The 25,741-nt window shown below is 40.8% G+C and overlaps 1 protein-coding gene across 1 annotated transcript in view; it reads left to right on the forward strand.

Annotated features, from left to right (window-relative positions):
* TPH2 (tryptophan hydroxylase 2) overlaps positions 1-24,618 on the forward strand; it is a 97,316-nt gene extending 72,698 nt beyond the window's left edge. Inside the window, exons 9-11 of the mRNA XM_047788533.1 lie at positions 15,400-15,495; positions 23,981-24,114; positions 24,245-24,618. Coding sequence (XP_047644489.1) covers positions 15,400-15,495; positions 23,981-24,114; positions 24,245-24,419 — 405 coding nt within the window. The 3' untranslated portion in view covers positions 24,420-24,618. The remainder of the gene's footprint in view (positions 1-15,399; positions 15,496-23,980; positions 24,115-24,244) is intronic.
* The last annotated feature ends 1,123 nt before the right edge of the window (positions 24,619-25,741 follow it).

The following is a 25,741-nucleotide window of genomic DNA, read 5'->3' on the forward strand; positions in this document are numbered from 1 at the left end:
AATGAGATAATGCATTGTAAAGCTGCTTAGCACAGAGCTGAGTGTTCAGTAAATGCTGGCTAGTGTGTTTGACATGATTGTACCCTTAGAAATCTAGGTGGCCACATCAGTAAGGCTCAAGTTCAGGAAAGACCCCTGGAGAGATTTTCTACTCTTCATGTGACCTTGGTTAATTCTCCAACTTTCAACAATTCAGGTTTTCTGTTCTGAAATGCAGACTCTGCAGTTTATATTACAAAGGGGTTTTAGATGGAGAGGGCATGCTGCTTTGCAATGTAAAGTGTTTAACCATAAATAACAAAGGTAAGGCCGCTCCTATGTGATGTCGAGCTTCTCTCAGGAGATGAAGGAGGCCTCCCCTGAGTTAATAGCACACCTCCCCTGAGTGAACGTAGAGAAAGGCAACTTGTGGGAAGCAGCTGGGGAGAACAAATGAATAAATGCTGTTTGAGTCAGTGAGAGCAGAGGAAATATGAATTCCTGACTAAACTTTTCAAGCAGGTTAGGAGTGATGCTGTTCATTGGTACATGCAGCACTCCCTTAATAACTCAAGAAAGCAATAAATTTGGGGTTTCACATCTTGGCTGCTCCTCCTTATGAGTTCAAGTTCCTGAGAATTTAAGCCAGGTGTTTGCAGTTTGCTGTAAGATAGTTACATTAACATAAAAGTGTGCAAGCAAACTATTGGAAGAATTCCAAAAGATGTTGTTTGCTCTAGTTTTGATGCATTTTGGCTGTGTCTCTATTTATATGCAGGAGTCCTACATTGGTGTCTAACTAGCAAGGCTTAAAAGTTCTCTGTAATAAAACAAGGGCAGATAGCTTAAAACAGCATACTTCAGAAATGTTTAAGTATTTAGCTCTCGCAAATGCTTTTTTGTTTACCTTTTCATCTCTCAAATCTAATTAAGAAGAGTTCTTTCAAGATAAAAGTCAAGGCTGTAATTGTCTAGAAAAGGGGTATTGGACTCTGCTTCATTGCAAAGATGTTTAGCAAAGGCATGACCTTGCTGGATTCCTACTACATGTCTTTTCCATAGCTCTGATATAATCAATTACGGCCTGACCATTTATTCATTCAGTAAATATTTACTGAACAACTACTACGTGTCAGGCATGAGGAATTCAACTGTAAAACAGGGAGACATGTTCCTGCTTCTTGGGGACTGAGAATCTAGTGAGGGGTACAGTAAGGATTTAAATATAACTTAAGTGCACAAATAGGGAAAGGGAGTTCCTTCTGTGGCTCAGTGGATTAAGAACCCAACTAATATCCATGAGGATGTGAGTTTGATCCCTGGCCTTGCTCAGCAGGTTAAGGCTCTGGTGTTGCTGTGAACTGTGGTGTAGGCCGCAGACATAGCTCAGATCTGGTGTTGCTGTGGCTGTGGCATAGGCCAGCAGCTGCAGCTACAATTCGACCCCTAGCCTGGGAACCTCCATATGTCATGGGTGCAGCCCTAAAATGACCAAAAAATAAAAAATAAAAATAAAAAAGATAGGGAAAGGAGGGCACTTGGGTCAGGTTCAGGGAGAGGAATGGATGATCAAAAGTGCTTTCCTGGGAGAAGACTTTCTCAGCAGTCAAGTTGTTTTTTTTTTTTTTTTCACTTGCTATTTTATATGCTTACTGATAGAATAGCTATCCATACTTCAGGAAACTTTTGCATCTTACCAGGCTGTCCTCATATTGCAAAGTTCCTTAGATTGAGCTTCAGGAACTGTTGACCTGTAATTAGGTCTGCGATGGCCTATCCAGAAGGGAATTCTCTGTAGAATCAGGGTTCTGAGACAGAGGGTGTGTCAGCCAGGACCATCACTGTGGTCTTCATCATGTCAGAGCAGAGGGCCTTCACCTGAGTTATAGCTCTTACCTTGATTTAGCAGTTGACATGTGTTTACTCATTTGAGTCTCGTGATGGCACTTTGAGATAGGCAGGGCTCACATTATCATGCCCTAGCATGCTCCCTATTATCCACATGGTGCTGTACACACAATTGGTGCCCAGTAAAAATTTGGGAAGGAAAAGAATCCCCATTTTATAAATGAATACAGGGTGGCTCAGACGAGTGAAATGACTTGTCTAAGATTGTACAGTAAAATAATGGCAGAGACTGAGTTGCTAGATTTTCTGAGTCCTGATCTGGGCACCAAACCACCTCTCAGGAGTTTAGGATGTCAGGGCAAGGTGTGATCAGGTGAGGCAGCAAAGACATGTGCTTGGTGTCCTAGAGGCAAGTTATTGCCTTTTTTTTTTCAAGTTATTGTTACAGAAGTGGGGTTCAGGCTCTTTAAGTCATGCCACCCTCCAAAGGGATTACAAATTAGAGTCCTCTGTTCTAGCTAATGTTTGTGAGAAAAAAATGTATAGTCTATTCCTTGATTAAACTCAAAAAATGGCCTGCATTTCCACCTCAGAGGCTAGCATGTGAACATCCAGATTCCCAGCTTCTCTTGAAAAGACCAGTGCCTCTGGCAGTCAGGTTGCTGTTATCCGAGGACATACTTAGCCAGAGCCAAGTTGCTGTCCCAATAGATGGGGTATGTGATACTGAATTGGGAAGTGAAAGTTCGTCTCCAATCACCTGCCTGTCCCCCCTTTACTGATTAGGGCAAGGGGGAGAGAACAGAAGGATTGGCCTTCTAGGTGGCAGAAAACATACCAGTTCTCTTGGTAGCCAGAGCCAGGGGATAAGTTTGGTTAAGCAGCTTGTCTTGAGAGACCAAAATATTTCAGGTCATACCATTCTTTAATGTCTCATGAATTCTCATTTTCCTTTACCAAATCTATGTTGTGTCTCTCAAATAATACATCTGTTTCCAGTGTAGAAATATTGCTGCAGTTTAAAGCAGTACTATGTAGTATTTGATTTTGTGTTTTGTAATAGGACTTTTTAGCATAAATATTATGTGTTTTATTTCTAACCCATCATCATTTATCATAGTCTCAGCTCTCCAGAGCCGGGTTAGTTGCAGTGCTGTTTCTCACTGGCAAGACTCAGAAAACTTGGCTCCCTGTTATGGTTGGTTTCTAATGTGTGCTCCTCACTGGCTCCTGATAGGCCTGTGATGTGCTACTTGCCTGATCCAGGAGCTGAACAGGAGATCGAAGGCACCCACCTCAGTGTAAGCCAGAGAAGGATGACTGTAGGCAAGACAAACAGGCCCCCATCTTTCCTGGCACACACCAAGCTCAGCTGTCACAAAGGTGGCATAAACATCAATTCTAGGGCCTGCAGTATTCAGTCACCGAGAACAGAGGAGAACAATATGGTATGGTACAAACAGCATGGACACTGGGGGTCAGGCACAGCCTACTCCAGTCCAATTCTGTCCCCTCTAAAGTTGCCCATGTTATTCAGCCTAAGCCTCAACTTTCCCATCTGTAAAATGGGGCGGGGGAGTTAGCACTTGCACATACTAAGAATTCAGTAAATATTAGTTATTTGTTTTATTTTCTCCATTGTACAGACAAGGAACCTACAACTCAGAAAGGCTGTGTAACTTTCCTAAGGGCAAGAAAATGGCAGAGTCTGCTCTTGAGCCTTGGTCTTTCACTCCAAAGTCAGTGCTCTCAAACCACCATGTTATGTTACTGTCACAGTGCCTGCCTCTGGGGGCTGCGGTGAGCACCTCGTAAGGTGTTTAGGATGGTGGTTTTACTAACTGGCAGTGATTATTATTAGCAATAGTGGAGTTCAGCTGAGCTGAAATTCTATCTAAAGGTTCAATTATATATAGACCCTCATTGTGACAGGGACCCAATTCACAGGTAAATTTTTTCAACTCCATTTACACATATGGATGGTTAGTGTCGACTCTTGAGTGTGAGAGATGATGATGGTAGGTGGTGATGGTTAGTGACTGGAAAAGAAACACGACTTCATTAATAAAAACTTAATAGAGAGGATAGCTCAGTGCAACAGAGTGGTGAGAATGGCTCTCCCCTCTAAACGTAGCTTTCTCTCCAGTTTTCAGACATAAAATGATTTTCCAAGATTCTTGGTCATGCCTGGAAAGAAATAGGTGAGAAAGTGCCAGCTTTTTAATCCTAATGTCTGGGAGGGTGTTGCTTTTCGTAATGCAGGGATAAAAATAAAACGACCCTCTAAAGCTGGTGGTGACTACCCATGGCTTACTTGGGAGTCAGTAAAAACCTCATTTTTTTTATACGAGCATTCGAGAGATGACCTTTAAAATCACCACATCTGGGGAGAATCCGTGATTTGATGTGGAACATTTTAGGGCATGCCAAAGGACGCGAATGGCTGAGAATGTGCTCATCAGTTTTCTTCTCCTTCAAGGAGCACAGAATTGCTTAGGTTATAAAAGTCAGTTCCTAGGCACTTCCAAACCTATAGCATTTGCTTAAGTAGGTCTTCTGTGCAAAAGAGGTGAAGCATGCATATATATATATATATATATATATATATATATATATATATATGCTTATATGGAATGCTGATCTATATACCTGGTATAAAAATAATGAGTCTCTGTGTGTGTGTGTGTTGTGTCCATGTCCTCAGAGTGAAGTTTAGCCATTTCAGGGTAGCTATATAGTAAGTTCAGCAAAGGGTCTTTTGAAAAAAGATGGAATTGCTCTAAATGGAAAGCCAAACCCTGTGAATCACTTTGTTACGGAGGTGGTAACACTGAGGCTCAGGAACTACATTTAGGGTCCGAGGAGCAATACTGAATATACGACCAGCTTTTGATTTGCAAACCCAAATACCTGCAGATCAGAAGGCATTAAAAAGAAGCCTGTTTGCATTCCTAATATCCTTTTAAAAGAGCAACTGAATTTTGTGGAAAAAAGAATTGGATGGGTGGTCATCTCAGAAATTCATCTTCAGGAGAAAATAGCATCTGTCTGCTCTTGTGTGTCATCATCTGCTAAATGAAGGTCCAGGCAGGGATGCTGATAGAAATCCCTTCTGGATGCTAATTCTGAACAGCCTGGGCCTTGAGGCACTTCAGGGGCTTGATCGAGCACAGTCAAACTCCTCCACACCCTGACCAAGCACAGTTAGCATTTTTGTTGGCTTATTTCCAGTTGGCTACAGTCTCCAAAAATGACAAACTGAAAAACTTTACCCTGACATTTTGGGATGAGGATCAGGATGTCAGAAGCAGTGGATTTTCAGAGTTGCTTCTTGTCATGAAGGAAGCCAGAAACCACTCAACCGAAAGACTGCTGAGCTTCTGCAGGAGATACCTGCCAGTCAACCTTTGTCTTGGCTCCTGAAGGCCTATGAGGAGGCTGGCTCCTCCCTTCCTCACTGGCTTCAAGGCCCATTGGCTGTTGTCGAGTGGGACGTAGAGAGAGGTCAAGGGACCAGTCTATTTTTGAAGCTATAAGTGAAAAATGATTTGATGGTTATAGTAGTGAGGTTTTCATCTTTTCAAAAAGTCCATATTATTGGGAAATGTGCTGATGGCGGTAGTTACTGATCTGGAAGATTGGCACAGACCCTGTTGGCTTGGCCTACCGGGAAATTCTTCTTGCTTAAACTATTTCCCCTCTTCCTTCAGTATTTGCTGAGCTCCTGCTATGTCAGGCAGAGGGCTAGAGACGAGCCACAAAACAAGAACAACAGAAACAAATCAGACCCTGCCCTTGATCTCAGAGCCTGATGGAGGGACAGGCAACAAGACTGGAAATTTTTGTCGGATCCATAAGTTTTAGACTGAGAGTGGGGAGGCCCATGTCTCCTGCAGATCAGCAGAAATTCTGCAAAGGGGCTGAGCAATGACAAGAACATTCCAAGCAGGAAGGTGGTGAGTGAAAGCCTGGTTGGGAAGCTGAAGAGAGCATGTCTGTCTGCACAATTGCAAATGGTTCCCTGAGGAGCTGGCCATAGGGAGGAGAGGGACTGAAAGATGAGGCTGGAGGAGGCAGGGGCAAGATCTGAAAAGTCTTTTCTGCCCTATGGAATATAGACCTGTATCCTAGGGTGGTGGGGACAGTGAAGATTTATAACTGGGCCACCACATGGCCATTGTGACCTGATGTCAAGTCTGGGGGTGGAGCTTCTTTGGGTGGATTTTTGTTGGAGTTTGAGGGCTGGACCAATGGCTTGGGTGGCACTGATATTTAGTGAATGGTTATCATTCCTGTTAGTCCACGAGCAGGGGAAAGAGGATGAGAGGTGTTTCTTTTTTCAGTTAAAAAATGCTGTTAAGGCCTGATGTAAAACCAGTAATGTTAAATGATACTAAATCAGGTGACCTCTTTTGAAGTTGAAAATGCTCTCAGATAAGCTAAAGAAGAGGCAGTAAAACTGAAATGGCCAGAGGGCACTTAAACAAATCATCCATTTGTTCTTAAAAGCAACCAAAAGATATAGGAAAGGGTAGTTAAGAAACACACAGAAACAATGTTGCTGAAAATTGCCTGTGTCCATGTATTCTTCAGTAAAAGTTGTTTTCTGCTGACACTTTTTTTTCTCCCCTACAAATGTGCCTCTTGTATTTGATGATCAATTTTCCACAAGGTTTGCCATAATGTTTCCTCAGAGTTTAGGTTTTTACATTTTAATTCATTTGATGACTGTTCTTAACCTAAGACAATGGATGCTGTTTTCACAATTCAGGGTCATCATTTTCTAGCTGACAAGACATTGCTTAAATTCTAACTCACCTCTTCTCTTTGTTTGTCTGTCTTGGTTTGAGGAGAACCACTGGTGAAAGAGACAGTTTCTGCCAGTTTTAGTGGAGCCTACGATGTGGTATAGTCCATAATTTGGCTTCCCTTTATCTTCTTACAATTCACACTGGGACCCCTATAAATCGTCCCCCTCTATCAGTCCCTTGATGTTACTCTTTCCAACAACTTCCTGTCTTCATGAAGCCCATCAAAGATCCCATTTATTCTTCCAAGTCCAAACAAACTTCATATTCCTCATCTTCTGAGACAGAAAAGCACACTGAAATTTCAAGACAGAAGTTTGCAGTGGGATAAAAACAGCAGAGCGTTATTATTATCACATTAGTCTTGTCTCCCTATCCCTAGTGTACATTTCTGGTGCGTAGAGACTATATCTTTAGCTGCTTTTATAATCTCCACTAGAGCTCGCTCAGTAGAATTGAACAAATATAAATTTTAAAAATGTACTGATGAATTTATGATCTGCTGAGAGCTACACTGGTTTTCATTGAGAGGCTCGTGGTAGAATATGAACATAGATAAGTGCAGCTACAACCCTGCAAAGCATCTGGACAGTGATGCTTAGAATCTAGACAGTGACTGGCCCCCACATCTGTGAACACATGAGGGGTGGCTTCCTTTTGCCAGGGGGAAGCTTCTAGAGGTGATGGGAGGGGCCTGTGGTTCCAGAGTGGCTGTAGCTCTGGACTGCCGAAGACCAATGTCTTCCAGCTCCAAGTTTCTAGCCTTTCTACACTTTTGTTTTACACAGGACCAGCCCAGGGTAAATTAATGAAGCCTGCAGAATCTCCCTTTCTGTTATCTTCTGAAGCCCAGTCCTAGAGAGTGTCCCCAGTCAGGAACACTTGCTCTGCAAACAAAACCTGGGGGTAATCATTGCACCCTAGTGTGATTTGGCTTTATGTGTGCCCCTTGGGAGTATTGGCAGTTTAAATGGTCAACAACAACAATAACAAAAATTGATACATGGTCGGAAGTTTTCTACCTTGTGACAGCTGAGTGGTGATGGGTAGGTTTTCAGGTGCAATAAGAATTTGATGGCTTAAGCAAGAGAGCCTCCATTTTCCCTTTCATTTCCCCAGTGTGGATTTGTATTGCCTTAATGTTTCTATCCCAAAGCTTCCTTGGAGCCTCATTCCTATTCCAATCCTATTTTTAAAAAATTTTTATTCAAGTATAGTTTATTTACAATGTTGTATTAACTTCTTCTGTATAGCAAAGTAATTGTATAACTAACACACGTATAGATTCTTTTTAATATTCTTTTCCATTATGGTTTATTGCCGTAATAATAAATTATTCAGTATCAAGGATATTGAATATAGTTCCCTGAGCTGTACAGTAGGACCTCATTTTTTCATTCCAAGCCTATTGTCATTTGTAATTTAATCAAGATTAAGGGAATTTGGGCCAAAGGTGGGAAGGTAGTTGCTGTTTGTAAACTGAAATTTGTTGTAGCTAAGATTCAAAATCTAGAGCCTGGGGATGAGTGGTAGAGGCGTGAGTGGATGGGGATCTTGGACCCGCTCTACTTTTTCAACAAATTTCAGGTATTTTCTTTGACATGCTAGTTGTTTGATGGAAAGATGTTTGAGGAAGAGTGGCTGTGAGACATAGGGCCCTCATCCTGTGTTTTTATTGGCACTAACCAGAGGCATAGACCCCTGGTGTAAGAGCATCTTTGCATGGCATTCTTCCTTTCTGGGACTGATCCTTTTGTTATGACATGGCTACCAAATAGACCAGCTACTTTATATGTATGGGAGCAGGGTCCCAAAAGCCCCAGATTCATAGCTATTGAGACCTTGTTTTCTAGATCGTGAAGTGATGGTGGTGGGGAAGTAGGGGGATGGAACCCAGAAGGGCATTTGGGCAGCATGGCTGGCTAGGGGCACTTGGGGAGCTATTCGTACCCACTCTGGAACTATTTCAGTATTTCAGCTGCGAAGCCCTCCGTGCCAGGGTGACTGGCTGGTTGTGGGTCTGTATCTATAAGTGCACTTGCTGATGAGGAAAGTGCTGGATCTGAAGTTAGGAAACTAAAGCTTGACTCTTAGCTCTACCAACCATGAGTCATGGAGTCTGGGCAGATAACTTGAACATTGCCTTTTGAACACAAAAGGCAAATTTGGCCTCAGCTTTTCCATTTATACAGTGGAAGTAAGAATGACTCCTTTATCTCAAATTGGTGGTAAGGTAACAGATCTATGGTAAGATGACATATGTGCGAACACTTTGTTACACTGGAAGTCTATGGGCTAAATTTCCCTGTTATTTCGGTATCTTAGTGTCATGATTGAATTCTGTTGTTTAGAGAAAATTTCAAGTATGTAAGTGTTTAAAGTTGTTTGCTTAAACACAAGATATTATGTTTCTGTGCTTTTTGAGTTGTTGGATCTTCTTTTTGTGTATTTTTCTTGTTCCCCTTTTATCTTAGGGTGTGGGCTTAGAAACTACAGAACTGAAGTTTATTTGAACTTTGTACTAGATAAGGCTAAATAGGATCTGACTGAGGACCTGAGGGCTTCCTTTGTATGTAAAGCAAATCAAATTTAGCACACCATAACTTTTGGTTTGTTTAGCACTTTTTGTTCTGTTTAGCACATTCTCAGCTAGGGCAGTTTCAAATGTCCTTTGCTAACTTCTTGTTTCCTGTCTGTCCTGCATATGTGGATGATGGAATTCTAGTTGTGGAAAGATACATGCAATTATTTAGAAATATATACTACCAGTATGAAAAGATCACATTTGTCATGAAGGTGGTAGAGAATATACATCACTTCCTCTCTCATTCATGCTTTTATTAAACAATAAATATAGGTCACTTTCCTCGATGAAGTAAAAGAAGTAGGACACCTGGGCTTCCTCCTAGGAGTTTGTGTATCATTTTCATCCAATTTAAGAATATAGAATGACTCTCAATAGAGGTTATATGATTTTTTTTTGGCCACACCCATGGCATATGGAAGTTCTTGGGCCAAGGATCAAACCTGAGCCACAGCAGTGGCCCAAGCTACTGCAGTGACAACACTGGATCCTTAACCTGCTGTACCACGAAGAAACTCCAAGAGGTTATATAATTATTTCAAGGGATGCAGGGAGTTGGGGAAGTGGGAGGCAAAAGGATCCTTCCAGAGGGAAATGGGAACAATAAATTACTTTTCCATTAAGAGTTTGAAAAAGATGTACATCTCTTTAATTGGAGTTTGTACCTTTCCAAGAGCTTCTGGTACCTAACACCAAGCACGACAAGGATGTTTCATTGTGTTCTTTTGTAAATCACCATGTGGGATCAGGTGGATTTTGTTGATGTGTTTAGTGTCTCTGGTCTTTGTTCCTTCCTGCGCTCTCGTAGCTGCCAACTTGGCAAGGCCAGAACTGCTGTGAGAGCGGTGTACTACCAGTAATGATCTGAAGATGGCAGCATTGGGTGACCTATCTCATTTTCCTAAGCACACGCCCTGTTACTAGCTCATCCTGGAGCTGTGTTGCACAGCCGTGTTTGGATTTCATATTGTCACTCAGACCTTCTTCTGCTTAATGACTGTATGTATGTAAATGAGTCTGCTTTTCTTCTAGGGAAGAGGTCTGATCCATCATTCCTGTTTTGGTTTTCAGTTAATGATTATATGTAATTATATTCAAATAAAATATTTATAAATAATTTCATATAATTAGTGGTATGTAAAATGTAGAATTCATGAACATCAGCTTTGATGAAAGGTACCCTTCAATTTGGGAGGTTTTAGTTTTAGAATTATTATTTATTTCTTTTTAAAAGACATTAGTGACCAAGACACTGCAATTCTCTTTTATAGGAATTCTTACAGAGCTCAGGTTTTTTGTTTGCTGTTTTGTTTTTTGATAATAGGTAGGATATTTATTTGGTAATTCTCTAGGGAACGTATTACAGATCCACATCTGGCGAGCGCTCTGAGGAAAACAAATTATATGTTCTTAAAATTTTAAGAAGCAATTAGTTACCCTTGAATTCTGAAGGGTCTCCAGTCCAACTCTAAGCAGGCTTTGCATTTAAAACCAGGCAGAAGATTGGTTCCTACTCCCTACCAGTGATCACGCCCAGGGCCCTCTGCATTTTGAGGTCTCCACTGGCATTAGAAACAGAAAGAGAAATGTTATCCTGAGCAAGTCCATAATTCAAATTTTGCCAATGCCGAGGTTCTGTTCATTTTCCCATTCCTCTTTATCTGTTAACCACACATGGAGCCAAAAATGGAAAGCTGTCCCAAGGCGAAACGTCTAATTCTCTGGGGAGAGGAGGTTGTGAAAGCAGCATCTAGGCTCATTCCTTGGTCGAGGACAGCAGGGAAGCAGTGAAACGCAGATAGGGAATGAGCAGATGGAGCTGTGTAAGGTCAGAGTTTCTGGAAGGATTCCTAGTCGAGGGATGGGGCCAGAGAGCATTCTAAGCAATGGGAAAGAAGACACCCAGTGGCTCTTTCCTCTGAGGTTGCCCTGATTCTAGAAGCACAAAGACCAAAGACACACTGATAGATTTAGCTTGGAATCTTGACGCAGACCTTTTAATTCTTGCCTTAAACTGGGACAGGATGCCAGATCTATGTGAAGCCCATTTGAATAGTGCACCAGATTTTCTCAGGGGCTCTCTCAGCCTGCTTTGATTTGGATCATAACTATGACCATGCATTATGTATTCACTGATGTAGCAAAAGGAAAATTAAAAATGCACATAACAGGCTGACCTAAATGCTCCTGTATCTGGCTCCATATGTGTACTATTCTGGAGGCTTTTGAACATGACAGCATATTTTTTCCCCACAAACTCTTCTGTATTCAATGCTAAGGCTCCAAGGATTTCACATCATGTGCTATAAATGGGACATAAATGAGAGAAATTAGCCAAAGACACACCAAGAAGATGCCATGAGATTCTAATTTTCCTGATTTAGGCTTTTATTTTCCCTGTTTTTGTTTATAAGGGGAAATCATGCATCTATTAATCCTTTACCTTAGAAACTTTAAAATAGGAAAGACATTGAACTCATAAAACAGGACGCTCTAGCTCTCTTAAATATCACCATCTACCTTGGTCCTGGATGAATCACTTCCTCTCCTTAAATTTGAGTTTTCCTTTTGGTTAATTTAGAGGCTTAACCCCCAGCCTCTTGTTTGATGACTGTATGATCACTTCTCTCCATTGTGCCTGAGACTGTGCAAAAATTTTTGAAGGAAAGACTAGAGGGCTCTATTTTAACTTTCTTTTTTGCAGTTGAAGCATATTTGACTTACACTGTTATTTTAGTTTCAGGTGTACAACGTAATATTTTGCTGTTTGTATACACTACAAATGATCACCATGACAAGTCTAGCTGTCACGGGGTTATTATGATATTATTGACTATATTCCCTATGCTATACATTACATCCTCTGTTATTTTAACTTTTCAACGCATACTGACATCTCTTGTTTTGGTTCTTCTTATGAGGTCTCTGTGGCACTGACTTCTCCCAATTCCCTGCTACCTTGGCCCAGGTCACATTCTAAGTCGCTCACCACTCTTGTCTCTTGGCTGCCACTGCCTTCGAACTGGTCTCTGCTTTCACTCTTGCCACCCCCCACCCCAGTCTATTCTTTACCCAGCACCAGCATGGTCTTTTGAAAATGAATTCTGAATATATCTCTGTCCTTGCCTTGGAGCATTTGCATTTGCTATTTTCTTTGCTGGGAACACTTTTCCCTAGATCTTTGCACAACTGGCTTTTTCATTTTTTAATGAAAAGCTGATTTTCAAGCAGGTTGTGGGTTAAATATCACTCCTTCAGAGAACTTCCTTGATCCCTCCATCTAAAACAGCCACATACTCTGCTTAATATCTAATATATTATGTGACTTTATTATTTATATGGCAGACTTCATCTGACATTATCCTGTGTATTGATTTTTATTGTTATTGTTGTTACCTGTCCCATCCCAGTAGCGTGTGTGCTTCATAGGACTGGCAATTTTGTTGCCTTGCCTTTTGTTCCTTAATGGCTAGAGCAGAGTCTGGATAATATAGACGATTTGTAGGAGTATTTATAGGGATAAATGAATGGATGAATGGATGTCACAGGCAGGAAAACTACAGCCTAGAGATGTTGTGGTCACATAGGTAATTACAAGCAGGGGTGAGACTAGAACTTAGGCCTCCTCATGTGTTTCTTTTTTTGTCTTTTTTTTTGTTGTTGTTGTTGTTGCTATTTCTCGGGCCGCTCCCGCGGCATATGGAGGTTCCCAGGCTAGGGGTTGAATCGGAGCTGTAGCCACCGGCCTACGCCAGAGCCACAGCAACGCGGGATCCGAGCCGCGTCTGCAACCTACACCACAGCTCACGGCAACGCCGGATCGTTAACCCACCGAGCAAGGGCAGGGATCGAACCCGCAACCTCATGGTTCCTAGTCGGATTCGTTAACCACTGCGCCACGATGGGAACTCCATCCTCATGTGTTTCTTACCTCCAGGTTCTGCTGCCACGCAACAAGCCCAACTTCGTTCATCCAGAGTTCCCGTTGTGGCTCAGCTGTTAACGAACATGACTAGCATTTATGAGGATGAGGGTTCGATCCTTGACCTCACTCAGTGAGGTTAAGGATCCAGTGTTGCCGTGAGCTGTGGTGTAGGTCGCAGACGCGGCTCAGATCCAGTGTTCCTGTGGCTCTTGCGTAGTCTGGCAGTTACAGCTCTGATTGGACCCCTAGCCTGGCAACCTCCACATGCCATGGGCACAGTCCTAAAAAGACAAAAAGACCAAAAAAAAAGAGGAATAGTTCATTCACTATTTGTTTATTTATTCACCTGATATTTATTGAGCTCTTACTATGTTTTTAATACTATTCTGTATCAACTGTTTATAACCAGGCATGATGTTGCCCCTCTGGGCGTTTTTTGATGTCTGGAGGCATTATTGTTTGGGATGGGGGGCGGTGCTACTGACATGTAGTGGACAGAGGCCAGGAATATCGCTAAACATCCTATAGTACATAGGACAGCCCGTCACAGCTAAGAGTTATCCAGCCTAACATGTTAGTGCTGCCGAGATTGGGAAACTGCTCTAGATGAGCGGACAGGGATCTGGCCTTCATGGAGTTGATAGTTTAGTTGGTGGTAGTGGTGAGGGGGTGGACTCAGATGACAAATAGTACATATCATACATAAATTAAATACTATGTCAAAAAAGTGGTGCGATAGAAGAGAAAGACAAATCAAAACAGAATAAGGAGGTGTGCTGATGGGTGCTGTGGGTGGTGATGAGGAAGGGCTATAGTTTTAGCCTCTTTGGGAGATGAATGAGGAAAGGAAATTTTGCCTCTAGAAGTTCAGCTCCATGACTTGGAATGACCAGTCCTTTGGGTCCAGCCCAGGGCTGCAGAGCATTGGCCACTCAACCTCAGAAATCATCCACTAATAATAATAATAATAATAATAATAATAATAATAATAATAATAATAAACACCCCCTCCAAAGTCAAGAGACAGCTTAACTGCCAAATAAAAGCAGAGCAAACCACCATGGGCTAGAACTAATTATTGTTTTCTGCCCCTTTTCAAGAGTGTTTAAATTCTCTTTCCCAACACTTTCATTACTCCATCATCATTAATGCAGGACAGTGTTACTTTGATGCAGTTTTTATTGCTCACTGTCAGCTTCTCATTTTTCTCTCAGAGCACACATAGGGTGATTTCAGCCCTTCTTAAGAGCTTTGTGCATTTTTTGGTTCTGCAGAGATTTCTGTCTGTCTAGATTGATTCTTTTTTTTTTTTTTTTTTTTTTTTTGCTATTTCTTGGGCCGCCCCTGCGGCATATGGAGGTTCCCAGGCTAGGGGTCGAATCGGAGCTGTAGCCACCGGCCTACGCCAGAGCCACAGCAACGCGGGATCCGAGCCGCGTCTGCAACCTACACCACAGCTCACGGCAACGCCGGATCGTTAACCCACTGAGCAAGGGCAGGGACCGAACCCGCAACCTCATGGTTCCTAGTCGGATTCGTTAACCACTGCGCCACGACGGGAACTCCTAGATTGATTCTTAACAATCAACAGAAGCAACTGTAGATTTTAATATCTTGGGGAAGCTGTAATAGTTGATGCTGGTAAAACTTGGGTTCTTACTTTATTATATGTATATATACATATACACATGTAAGTGCATACATAGGTATCCATTTAAGATTTCACTAAGAAAATGGTAATTTGGTCAGTATATATTTGCTTTCTTGGCCTCTCCTGGTGTCTTCACCACAGTTCTTTACCAAGCATTGGCACATAGTATGTACTTAACAGATGTTTGTTGAATGAATAAATAAACTGCAAAAATCAGTTTGGGATTACTGAATTCCAAGTTACTTTTCTACATTTCCATGGATTAATTTGTTACTGAACCACAACTTAGTATTTCATTAATTACTAAATCTGTGTTGTTTTTTATCTTTTAAATCATTGCAGTAAATATGATTTGACTCATAGGGTTTCTGAACCCAGGAAGCATAAGACTCTTGGAGTTAATGCTTTTTCCATATACTCTTAACCTAGGTAGGGGTTATTAAGTAAGAAAATAATGTTAATAAACTTTCTTGATTTAAATGTATTTACATTGACAGTGCTGAAGAAATTATGCACAGTGCATCATTTTATTTTGGACCATTTTATTCTACAGAAGAACTTGTTGCCCAGTTCACTGTAGGTGTGTCCATTTTTTTTTTTTCAGTGCTATTTCTTCACGATTGAGTTTGGCCTTTGCAAGCAAGAAGGGCAACTGCGGGCATATGGAGCTGGACTGCTTTCCTCCATTGGAGAATTAAAGGTATGAAGCTGTGAACGAAAATATCCTTCCTAAGCAAACTGGTTCAAGGTCATGGAAAATATTGATTTGTCTGTCTGAGCCTTTCTACTCACAGATACCCCATGAATATTTAGTACAGAGGATTTGGCACCTCATATGTGGGTGCTGACCTAACTTTTTGCACTTCTGAAAATGGGTCATGCCTTTCTGGGTTTGTGGTGTGACTCAAATGGATGAGCAGCCATGTGCACAAATCAACAGGAATGACAAATGTATGCTCAAACGTTGGGTAACAAATGACTGGCCTAAATTCAGTGCTGAAAAGTGGGCATTGAGCTAGCAGCGATCCTACTGATGGAACTTCCATTGTAAGCATGGCTTGGCTGCTCTTATGTCTGTCATCCCCATGGTGCTCATGGATTCCCCAGCATTTGCTTCCAAAAGGGAAATTTGAGGTTACTTTTGCTTCTTCAAAATTAATGTAAATTAAAACATTTTTGGGCACATACAATTCCAAAAAAAAAAAAAAACCTACTTACGTAAACATGTAGTCAGAGAGGCATCTAATATGTATAGTGATGCTGAAGGGATACTATTTTTTTTTGCCTGAAAATACATTAAAATGATCATTTATTCAGAAATGTTGGGGCTGGAACATTCTGATCATTTAAATATTCTGGTTACTTAAGAATTTCTGTCTGTGCCACTGGAAGATAGCGAGTTTTTATGAATTTAGAATGCAGGGTGATATCTAATCTGGAAATAATACTGAAAATAATTTTATCTTTGATTATTCAGACTAAGATAAGGATTTTGGACTATCTTTGGGTCTTTATTTTGAGAATTGATTGTCCTAAAATAATATAACTGGGATATATATGATTATTGGAATTCTTCACAGATGTTTATACTTTTGAAAGATGCAATTTAAAAGTAGTTTCATCAAGTCCACCCAGTTTTTGGCTTCATTCATTCATTCTACAAATATTTGTTTGAGCACCTACTGTGCATCATATATTGTGCCAGGCACTGAGGATGCAGAGGTAAATAATAAGAATATGAAGAAAAATATGAATATGAAGAAGATAATAGTGCCCTCAATAGATACTTAGACCTTAGTTTTTTCTTTTCTTTTTCTTTCTTTTTTTTTTTTTTTTTGACTACCCCACAGCATATAGAGTTCCCAGGCCAGGGATCAGACGTGAGCCACAGTTGTGACCTACACTGCAGCTGTGGCAGTGCTGTATCCTTTAACCCACTGTGCCAGGCTGGAAGTTGAACCTGTGTCCTGGCACTGCAGACATGCTGCAGATTCTATTGCAACCACCGTGAGAACTCCTAGACTTTAGTATTTTAGGCACTTAACCCACTTAATTCTCATAACAACACAATGAGATAAGTAACATCATTATCAAAGGTGGGAATATTGAGGCATAAAAACATCAAGGCATTTGTTCAAAGTCCCTTACCTAATAAGTGTTGGAAGTGGTCCCAAGTCCAGGCAGTCTAGGCTCCAGGATCCAAGATCTTGACCATTAGACTATTGCCTAGGATCCCTGTTATCAAGGAGGTTACACTCTAGTGCAGAAGATAAATGACCAAGATAGTATAGATTATGCAAACAGTGGGATGATAATATAGATTATACAAACAGTGGGACAAATATGCCTGGCACATTTTAGGCAATACCTGGGAAGGCCTCCTGACCAGGGTCCTGCTGCCCACGCTGATTCTAGAGTGAGAAGGTGCAAAGGGGAAGAATGAGATGCTGGATCAATCAGTAGTCAGCAGTGTGTGTGCTCCACTCAAAGCCTGGCCTATTAAGGGAGCTGCCTGAGGCCTGACCTGGCTGGAATCATAATTATATTTAATATAACAAAAGCCTGATGTAACATGGTAATTTTTTTTTTTTTTTTTTACTATGTTCTCAAGAACAATAAAAGTCTGTTTGGGGTTAATCTCAGTGCAGTGGCCAAAGCTCACAACAAAAGCATAATGTCTGTCATATCCCTGTAAGATCCATGCCTTCTGTAGACTGCTTTTTCATTTCCCTGAAAAAAGAATTAGATAGAAAATGATGTAGCTCTTGAGCTACATCTATTTACATTCTCCTTAGAGGGCTTATAAATGACACCAGAAACAAAAGAAACAAATCTCTCTTATTGCCCCAACTTTCGACAGGGTCCTCTGCTCTGGTTAATGAGGCGTGTGTAGGCAGCATTGGGGTGAATCTGTTGTTTTTGTTCCTGTTGGTGTGGACCGAATCGTCTGGAAATGGAAATCAGCCAGAAACATGTACACTGAAGGGCATTGTCTGCTGTGAATCTTCTTGTTCTGGTCCATCACCTCTGGTCATTAGCATTCTTCCATTCCCAAATTTCAACACTCCAATATCCCTATGATTGCTACTTTGGACCATTTTTACAACTCAGAAATTCTTTCTATAAGAAATGTCTTCTGTTTGCTCACAGAGAATACATAACATGAAACTTTTCCTTAGTCTTAACTTTTCCCTGCCTTCACCCCATCCCTGGCCTGCTCTGGGGGATAGGGGTGGTGTCCAGAGCCCTCCCCCAGTGCTTGTGAGTGCATCCGTCCAACTTTTACTTGAGTGACCAAAGGGCAGTCCCGGGCCTAGGTGGGGATAGCTTTATTACATGCATTATAATAACTCCTGTGTAAGCATACTTATGATTTTGAATGCAGCCACCTTTTGTGGTAAGCATGTTTTTGCTGTTCCAGTTGCAGCTCATACATAGGTCTTGGGTAAGTTGTTGGAGGTTTTCATGTGGTCCCTATAACTTTTATGTAACTATCCACAATTCATCTTCTGTCCTTGAACTAAACACATTTTAAAATGTGTGCTTTAAGAGGCTAAGTTTTCTAGGGTGTAAACGTTGCACTTCAGAGCTGTCCAGCCACTTGCAAGTGGTATATCTGTAGGTTGGAGAATAATTTTCATTTTTCCCTCTTATTTTCTGACAATGCTTTTTTATTTTTAAGAGAGAAAATAGATACAGAAATGCTTATAAAAGCTAACATAAATCTGATAAATGTAAAGATAAATTTTAAAAAAAGAATGATTGCTCTCTTTCATTCTAATTACTTTTTCAGTGATGTACTTTAAGGAATTTCAAAAATGTATTTGGGAAGGGCCTTTCCATACCTTCATCCCTGTGGGGAGAAGTTAATAAAGAGCTAGATCATCTGGAAAACTGACTTTAAGAAAAGGTTGAAAATATGATAATTGCTTGCTGTTCACCCAAAAGCTAGCCTGTGTCTTTTCTTTCACATTCTTTTTCTCTCTGTCTCAGAGTTGACTTAACTATGTCATTCTCTTATTAAAATTTTTATTATTTACTCATTCATTCATTTATTTTATTCAACAAACCCAAAATTGAAAGCCTCAGATTTCAAGAAACTTGGGGTCTTTAGAAGGGAAGGTCTAAGACAGTGATGGATATGGGTCTTTGCTGAATCCAGTTCTCTTGGAGAAGCAACAGTGATGTTTGTTCACTTTAGGTGGTATAGAAATGATTGCTAATTGATGAACTAGCTGAGTCTTATCGAAAAAAGTTAATTCATCTCAAAAGCAAAAGACAGTTCCTCCTTTTTCATGGTTAAGAGTAAAGTCTAGTTCTTTGTTGCTTTAAGCACAGAGATTAGATTTTGTTGTTGTTGATGTTGGTAAATGGCTTAGCACCTACCCCATAGGAATCACTGGAATATCACATATAAATACATCTGTTCTGCTTTTCAGGTTTTGATAAAGCTGATGGTTTTTAAAAATTTAATTATTATTATTTTTTGGCTTTCATTTTAGGATATCCTTGCATGGTAACTTTATTGCACTGCTTTTATATAGCTATTCATCAGCATTCATAGAACAGCTTCATATTTATTGCAGTCATTTGTATTTACTATGGTTGTAGCAGCTCTTTGAAGTGGTTGGAGTTACTGCCGGGCTGAGGAGAAGAGGCACTTGTGGGTTTCTTGAGGTCATCCAGTGTGTCTGCAGGGTGGCTGGAGTTAGGACTCTGAGAGCATCTGAGCTCTCACACCTTTACCATGTTCAAATGGCTCACAACTCCCTTCCTCCTGCCCCTTCCTTTCCTGAAGCAGCACTGTTAGCAATTAGAGAGCAAATTCTGGACATTGGGAGCTGGAGAAGGGTCTTTGGCTTTTACGTAGGGATTTCTTGAAGAGGGAGCTGGTCCTCTCCCCCCTGAAACTTATTCCACTGCTGCAACCTTCAACATCACTGATAAAATAAGTGTGATGCCATCATCACCCAGCTTAGCAATAGAGATATTGCTATCATTCTGTGCCTGGCTAGGACATTTGATCATTTGAGGGAGGTTCAAAACTACTATAGACATGCACACATAGATACGCATACAAATGTATGTGTTTGTCGTTCTGATGTGGCAAAAGATGATTGTAGTGTGAGTGTAGTGGTGCTTGCAAATTTTTATTCAGAATCTAGGGCCCAAACTACCTAGACTTCACACTTTAGATTTTTCCCAACTTTAACCAGTCCTAATATAGAGGGTGAGGATCACAGGTTTACATCTAGAATAGTTGAGATGATAACTCTGTGTCATTGCAAAGGCAGGTGGCTGGGAGGAAGGAAGATTTTAAACTGATGAACTCAGGAAAGGTACTGTTGCCGTCTAGGACTTGGCAGCCTCAGAGCCAGGGCCATGTTTCTTTCCCGAAGGGTTCCAGAGGAGCTGCATGAATGGTGGAAGGTGTGCCTGGATGCACATGTACACCAAGAATCATCTGGAGACTGAGGTAGCAATGATAACAAAATTTATGGAGCACTTCCCACATGCCAGGCACTTTGCATGCATTACCTCATTTAATTCTTACCACATTCCTGAGTATTAGAGATACTATAAGTATTCTTATTTTTCAGATGAGCACTGGAATGGGCCTAAAAAGGTGAAATAACTTGCCCCAAATCATGTAGGAGCTATTTGGGCTCTGGGGAATTTTTGATGTTGAAAAGAGAATCTTTACTTACAAATAAGTCTTATTTTGTGCACTATAGCCAACTAATTGGTAATGGCCATCTGCCAGGAAGGGTGGGAAGGCCATGCCCAGGCCCAGTGGGGAAGACTGCCCTGGTCAATTTATGGTGGCCGAGATGGTGGGAGGGGATGGGGGTATGAGTGCTGTGTGTGTGCATGCCCTGTTACTGTTGTATTGCAGGATGAGCTTTAGAATTCATGTTGATATAATCTTTTCAGTTTATCAAAGAGGAAACTGTATCCTAGCCTGGGGAATTTTCACTCATTTGATAAACCACTGAGACAGCTATATTTAGAATCCAGGTCTCCTGGCTTCTAGTCTGGGGTCTTTGTCTTTCACACTGTGGGTAAATCCAAAATAGTCCCTTTAGAGAGCATGTAGATAAGAGGAGGTGATTCTCAAGCGTTCCTGCACTTTAAAAATGGCTTGAGAGTAAAAGACGGTCAGCCAGATTTTCTCAGCATTATAAAGCCTCTCTCTGCAGGAAATTGGATTAATTCTTGCAGACTTCAGGATATCAGACTGTTAACACTTTGGGAAGGATTCACTACAGAGTCCCCTGGGGACATCAAACAGTTGGCTCTGTGTTTACAGAGAATCTACTGTGGACATGGAGGAGAGGGCATGATAGCTGCTTCTTGAAACCAGGGTGGTTTAGAAAGAGATACGGATAGGAGTTGAGAAGTAAACTCCATCAGGCCGTGGAGTCAATGGAGACTCGAATGCTATTTTATAGCCCTTGAGCTATGCTTTAGTGTTCAGAAACGGGGGCCCTCAGCGCTGCATGGATGTCCCTGGCAGTCATCTGGCACAAGAGAACTCCCACTTATAGTGTGATCACCACCTCATTCGCTGGCCTCACTCAATGGCTGCTCCCCCAGCTCTGGGCTCTTTTCATTTTCTAGGCTAATCCTTAGGTACCAGTATCATCCCCTTATTTATAATAGCCAAAAAATAGAATCGGTCCCATACTCCGTGGATGGAGAGGTCCTCAGCAGGTAACCAGCATGTCAAATGTAGCAGGATACTGAGGAGAGACTGCATTTTTGAGAGCTTAGAAAAGTCAGCTCCCAGTTTTCTCTGTGATTTTTTTTACACTAGGCAAGTGTGAGATATTTTGTCTAATGGTCTTTGCATCAAATCATATGCTGTGAATCCACTGACTTTTCTTGAAGTCTAGGGTGGAGCACTCTGCCCTCTGGGCATTTTCTTGAACTATCCTCATCCCATTTACCATTAAAATGATGAAACAGGCTCATCTGAGTATCTAGTAGAATTGTCACATGATAAATTTTCTAAAACTACACTGATTCAGACTGTTATTGCACACACCCCTTCTGGAGGCATCCTCTGCATATGGTGACAGCCAAGGGTGCTAATGTCCTATCACAGCATCCCAGACTAAAGAGAGTTTCACCCTCTTCCTGCACTTGTCCTTGACTCGGTGAAAAGTCTCACTCAGCAAGGAAGACCCCCGAGGGAGCCATGGCTTAAACATTCATACCACTCTGCCCAAACCCCTGAACGTAGAAGTGAGAGCATGGAAACATCAAGATCCTGATGCAGTCACTGTCCTCATTTTCATATATATTGATGGATAAATGGACAATGGGAGCAACATATTAAATAAAATGTGCACCCAGAGTGTATGGCTGCAAAGAAAGCAATGTCTGGTTCTGAAAACCAAAGCGAGCCAATAGGAAGCCTGTTCTTTATAGAGAGCAACAGCTGTCATCAAAGCACCTTTTGTTTGTTGAAACAGTGAAGTTGTTTTAAAAATGTGGACAGAATTATTAGTCATTTGGAACCTTTGGTCCCTGATGTTCATGACACTAATACAAATGCATTTGCTGGTGTGGTGACCTTCCACATGTAATGAAGTTGTCTTGTGGACCAAAAAAAAAAAAAAAAAAAAAGAGTTCCCTCTGCATTGCTTGCCTCACATATGCATTGATCTAGACAATGGAACTTTGCGGGAAAGCAAATCACACACAGGGTAGGACCATGTGCCCTTTCTTGGGCCTGTCAGTCCTTGGGTTCACAATTATATTTTCAAATTTAGGCAACCACAGCCTTCTTCATGGAAGGCTGCAAATCATCCCATGAATTTTGAGGTTGTTGGGGGAATGCATAGAGAATATTGAACATGAAAGGTTTTTCAGATTTCTCCTGGAAACCTTAGCAGTTACAGATTGAAAAGTGCTTGGGGTGGAATCCAGAGATGGAATAGAGTGTTTTCAGAAATCATCCAGCCCAAACCTCTCATTTACACTGGAGGAAACAGAAGCCCAGAGAGGTGAAATCATTTGCCAAGGTTATCCAGAAAGCAGCAGTGCCTGGACAAGAGCCCTCACTCTCAGTTCAGGGGTGTTTCTGCTACCCCTTTCTCTCTCTACTTCTCTCCCCCAACTAATTTATCCTTTAAATTAAGAAGAGAGAATCTAGGGGAGTATTTCTCAAAGTATAATCATAACCACCTGTGTCTGAGTCACCTTGGATGCCTTTAAAATGCAGATTTCTGGGATTCATCCGGATGTACCCAAGTAAAATTGAAGCCCTAGTACCTGCATTTTTCGCAAGCTCCTCAGTGATTCTTAGGCATATTCCATGTGGGAACCATTGTTCCAGGGGCTATAAATAGGCAGGTGGCACATGGCAGTAAATGAGCACTAACTTTTAGCATCACTGAATTTATCTTGAGACTACAATCATTCATTGTCCCTTGCTGTTCTTAGTGCCAGTCATGTGGTGAGCTGAACAGGGATAATGATGGTTCAAAGAGTAATTACATTGGCTTTCCTGTTTCTCTAATACCTGCTCTGGGCAGAACTATAAGTATTAATATTAGCTCTTTTTTCCCACCTGGTAGTATTTGTATGCTGTATATTGCTTTGCTGTACTTGGAAAGTAAGTGAATGCTTCGCACACATCCTCAAATATACAGGCCCACTCCAGCCTCTGTTGATACACAGTAGCTGGCCTCAAAATGTCTCACATATTGAGCCCACAAATAGTTCAGTCAGAGTCCCAATTACCTCTCCATGCAGGTAATTATTACTTCTGCCATTTAAGGGAGATTTCAGTGCATTGCTTATAGCAATAAATTTAGGACCATATTTATGCTCTCCTGCATCTATTCATAGCATAGATTTAAAATTCCATTTCTGTGGGGATACAGCTCTGAACTGTCCTTCAGTATGAATTTGGCTGATAATAAATAAAATAATACCATAATCTCATTTTTTTTCCCTCTCAGCACCTAACAGACTCTAAAAACAAACCAAAAAAAAAAAAAAAAAAACCCTCAACACTCAATTTACCTTGCATATGGGAGAGTTCCATATTTCATGGTAGACTAGCAGCTGAGAAGTTCTGTAAAATGACTGAGCTCTGCTGCAGAAATATGACATCATGGCACTTTTGGAAGTCTCATTCTGGAGTTTAACAGGTTTTGCGGTGTGTTTTGCAGCATGCTCTTTCTGACAAGGCATGTGTGAAAGCCTTTGACCCAAAGACAACTTGCTTACAGGAATGCCTTATCACAACTTTCCAGGAAGCCTACTTTGTTTCAGAAAGTTTTGAAGAAGCCAAAGAAAAGATGAGGTAAATGTATTTTTCTTCCATCTAGAGAAAATAACTTCTTATTTTTTTGGGCTCCATTCCTTCCTTCTATCTATCTCTTGAACCAACAAGGGCTGATCACATATCCTTTTCTTTTCTGTTTATTTTGCAGGGACTTTGCAAAGTCAATTACCCGTCCCTTCTCTGTCTACTTCAATCCTTACACACAGAGTATTGAAATTCTGAAAGATACCAGGAGTATTGAAAACGTGGTGCAGGACCTCCGCAGTGATTTGAACACAGTGTGTGATGCCTTGAACAAGATGAACCAGTATCTGGGAATTTGATGCCTGGGACCAGTTTTGTTGCCAGCATGATTTTGGGGGGCTTAGCATCAATTCAGTCAATGACCTATAACACCAATGGCTTTCTGTGTCATGGCTTGGCTAGTGAGCATGTGATTCTGTATATTTCTACCTACTTGTAGCTTATTGTGATCATATGTGAAACACCATAAAGAATCCAATGACATAACTACTCATTATGTGAAAGATCGTAATACCTTTAAATGTCTTAAATAGATTTGACATTCCTGCTTAATGTCCTTAACCAAGCTGTTTAAATTTGGTAGCAAATAGCCCTCTTATGATTCTAGCTTGTGACCTTTACTTTCTCAGATCTGAGCCTTTCCTCTGTGTTCATTAGGTAAAATGAAAATACCAGTGAAACTGTTCCTATTTACTCTAGTATCAGTGTTTTCACAGCACTTATTTGAGATAAACCTAGAGTTGTATGAAACTTCCCAGCACGTTAACAAAAGATTCAGTATTCTGCTTCAAAAATTAAAAGCGGTGAACACACTAGTTAGAGTGGTTTTTAGGTTGATTATGTATACAATGTAAGAAAAAAGAATTTTTTACAAATAGTATATATATATATATATATATATATATATATATATATATATATATATATACATACGTGGCATTGACCTTGTAGAAGCTGAGTTGTGGCATGCTTCCCACGGTATTTTGGAAGAAAACACTTCCTGAGAGGACATTAGGAAAGATTAAGCAGTGGGGAATAAATCTTGGGACTATGAATTTTATGCTGGAATGAGGTGATTTATCATGCTCAGGTGTTTAACCCTTTTCCCTTGGAGAACAATAATATAATAGAGCTTTGATTTCAATGATGTAGAAGCTGAGTCTCAGAAAGGTTGTGATTTGCCCCAAGTAGCTCAGTTAGTTATACAGCAACACTTATAGCCCATCACATCTCACTTTTGGGTTGCTAAGTCCTTCAACTTGGTGTATGTATGTATTTATGATGTGTCATCATAAAAGGGAAACTGATGCTTATCAAAACTAATATTTATCTCTAAATAGGACCTGGTTTGTGATAAAGGGTTGACAATAGTACAGATGTTTCCTTGCACAGCTAGATCTCTGGGAGTCTGTCCACTTGCCCAAAGTTTAGGCAAATGTGGGTAAACAATAGTGATCCACCGTAAATTTCCAGTCATCTTTGCCATAAGAGGTATTATCAAGTAATTAAGTGATCAAATAAAAAGTTGCTGGACGAGTGAATGAATTTTAGCTTCTTTTGATTCCCTCAGCAAATGCAACCACTTTTGCTCTAAATCGTCTTTGCAAGTACAGAATACTGC

The sequence above is a fragment of the Phacochoerus africanus genome, chromosome 7, assembly GCF_016906955.1.
Source record: "Phacochoerus africanus isolate WHEZ1 chromosome 7, ROS_Pafr_v1, whole genome shotgun sequence".
Classification (NCBI taxonomy): Eukaryota; Metazoa; Chordata; class Mammalia; order Artiodactyla; family Suidae; genus Phacochoerus; species Phacochoerus africanus.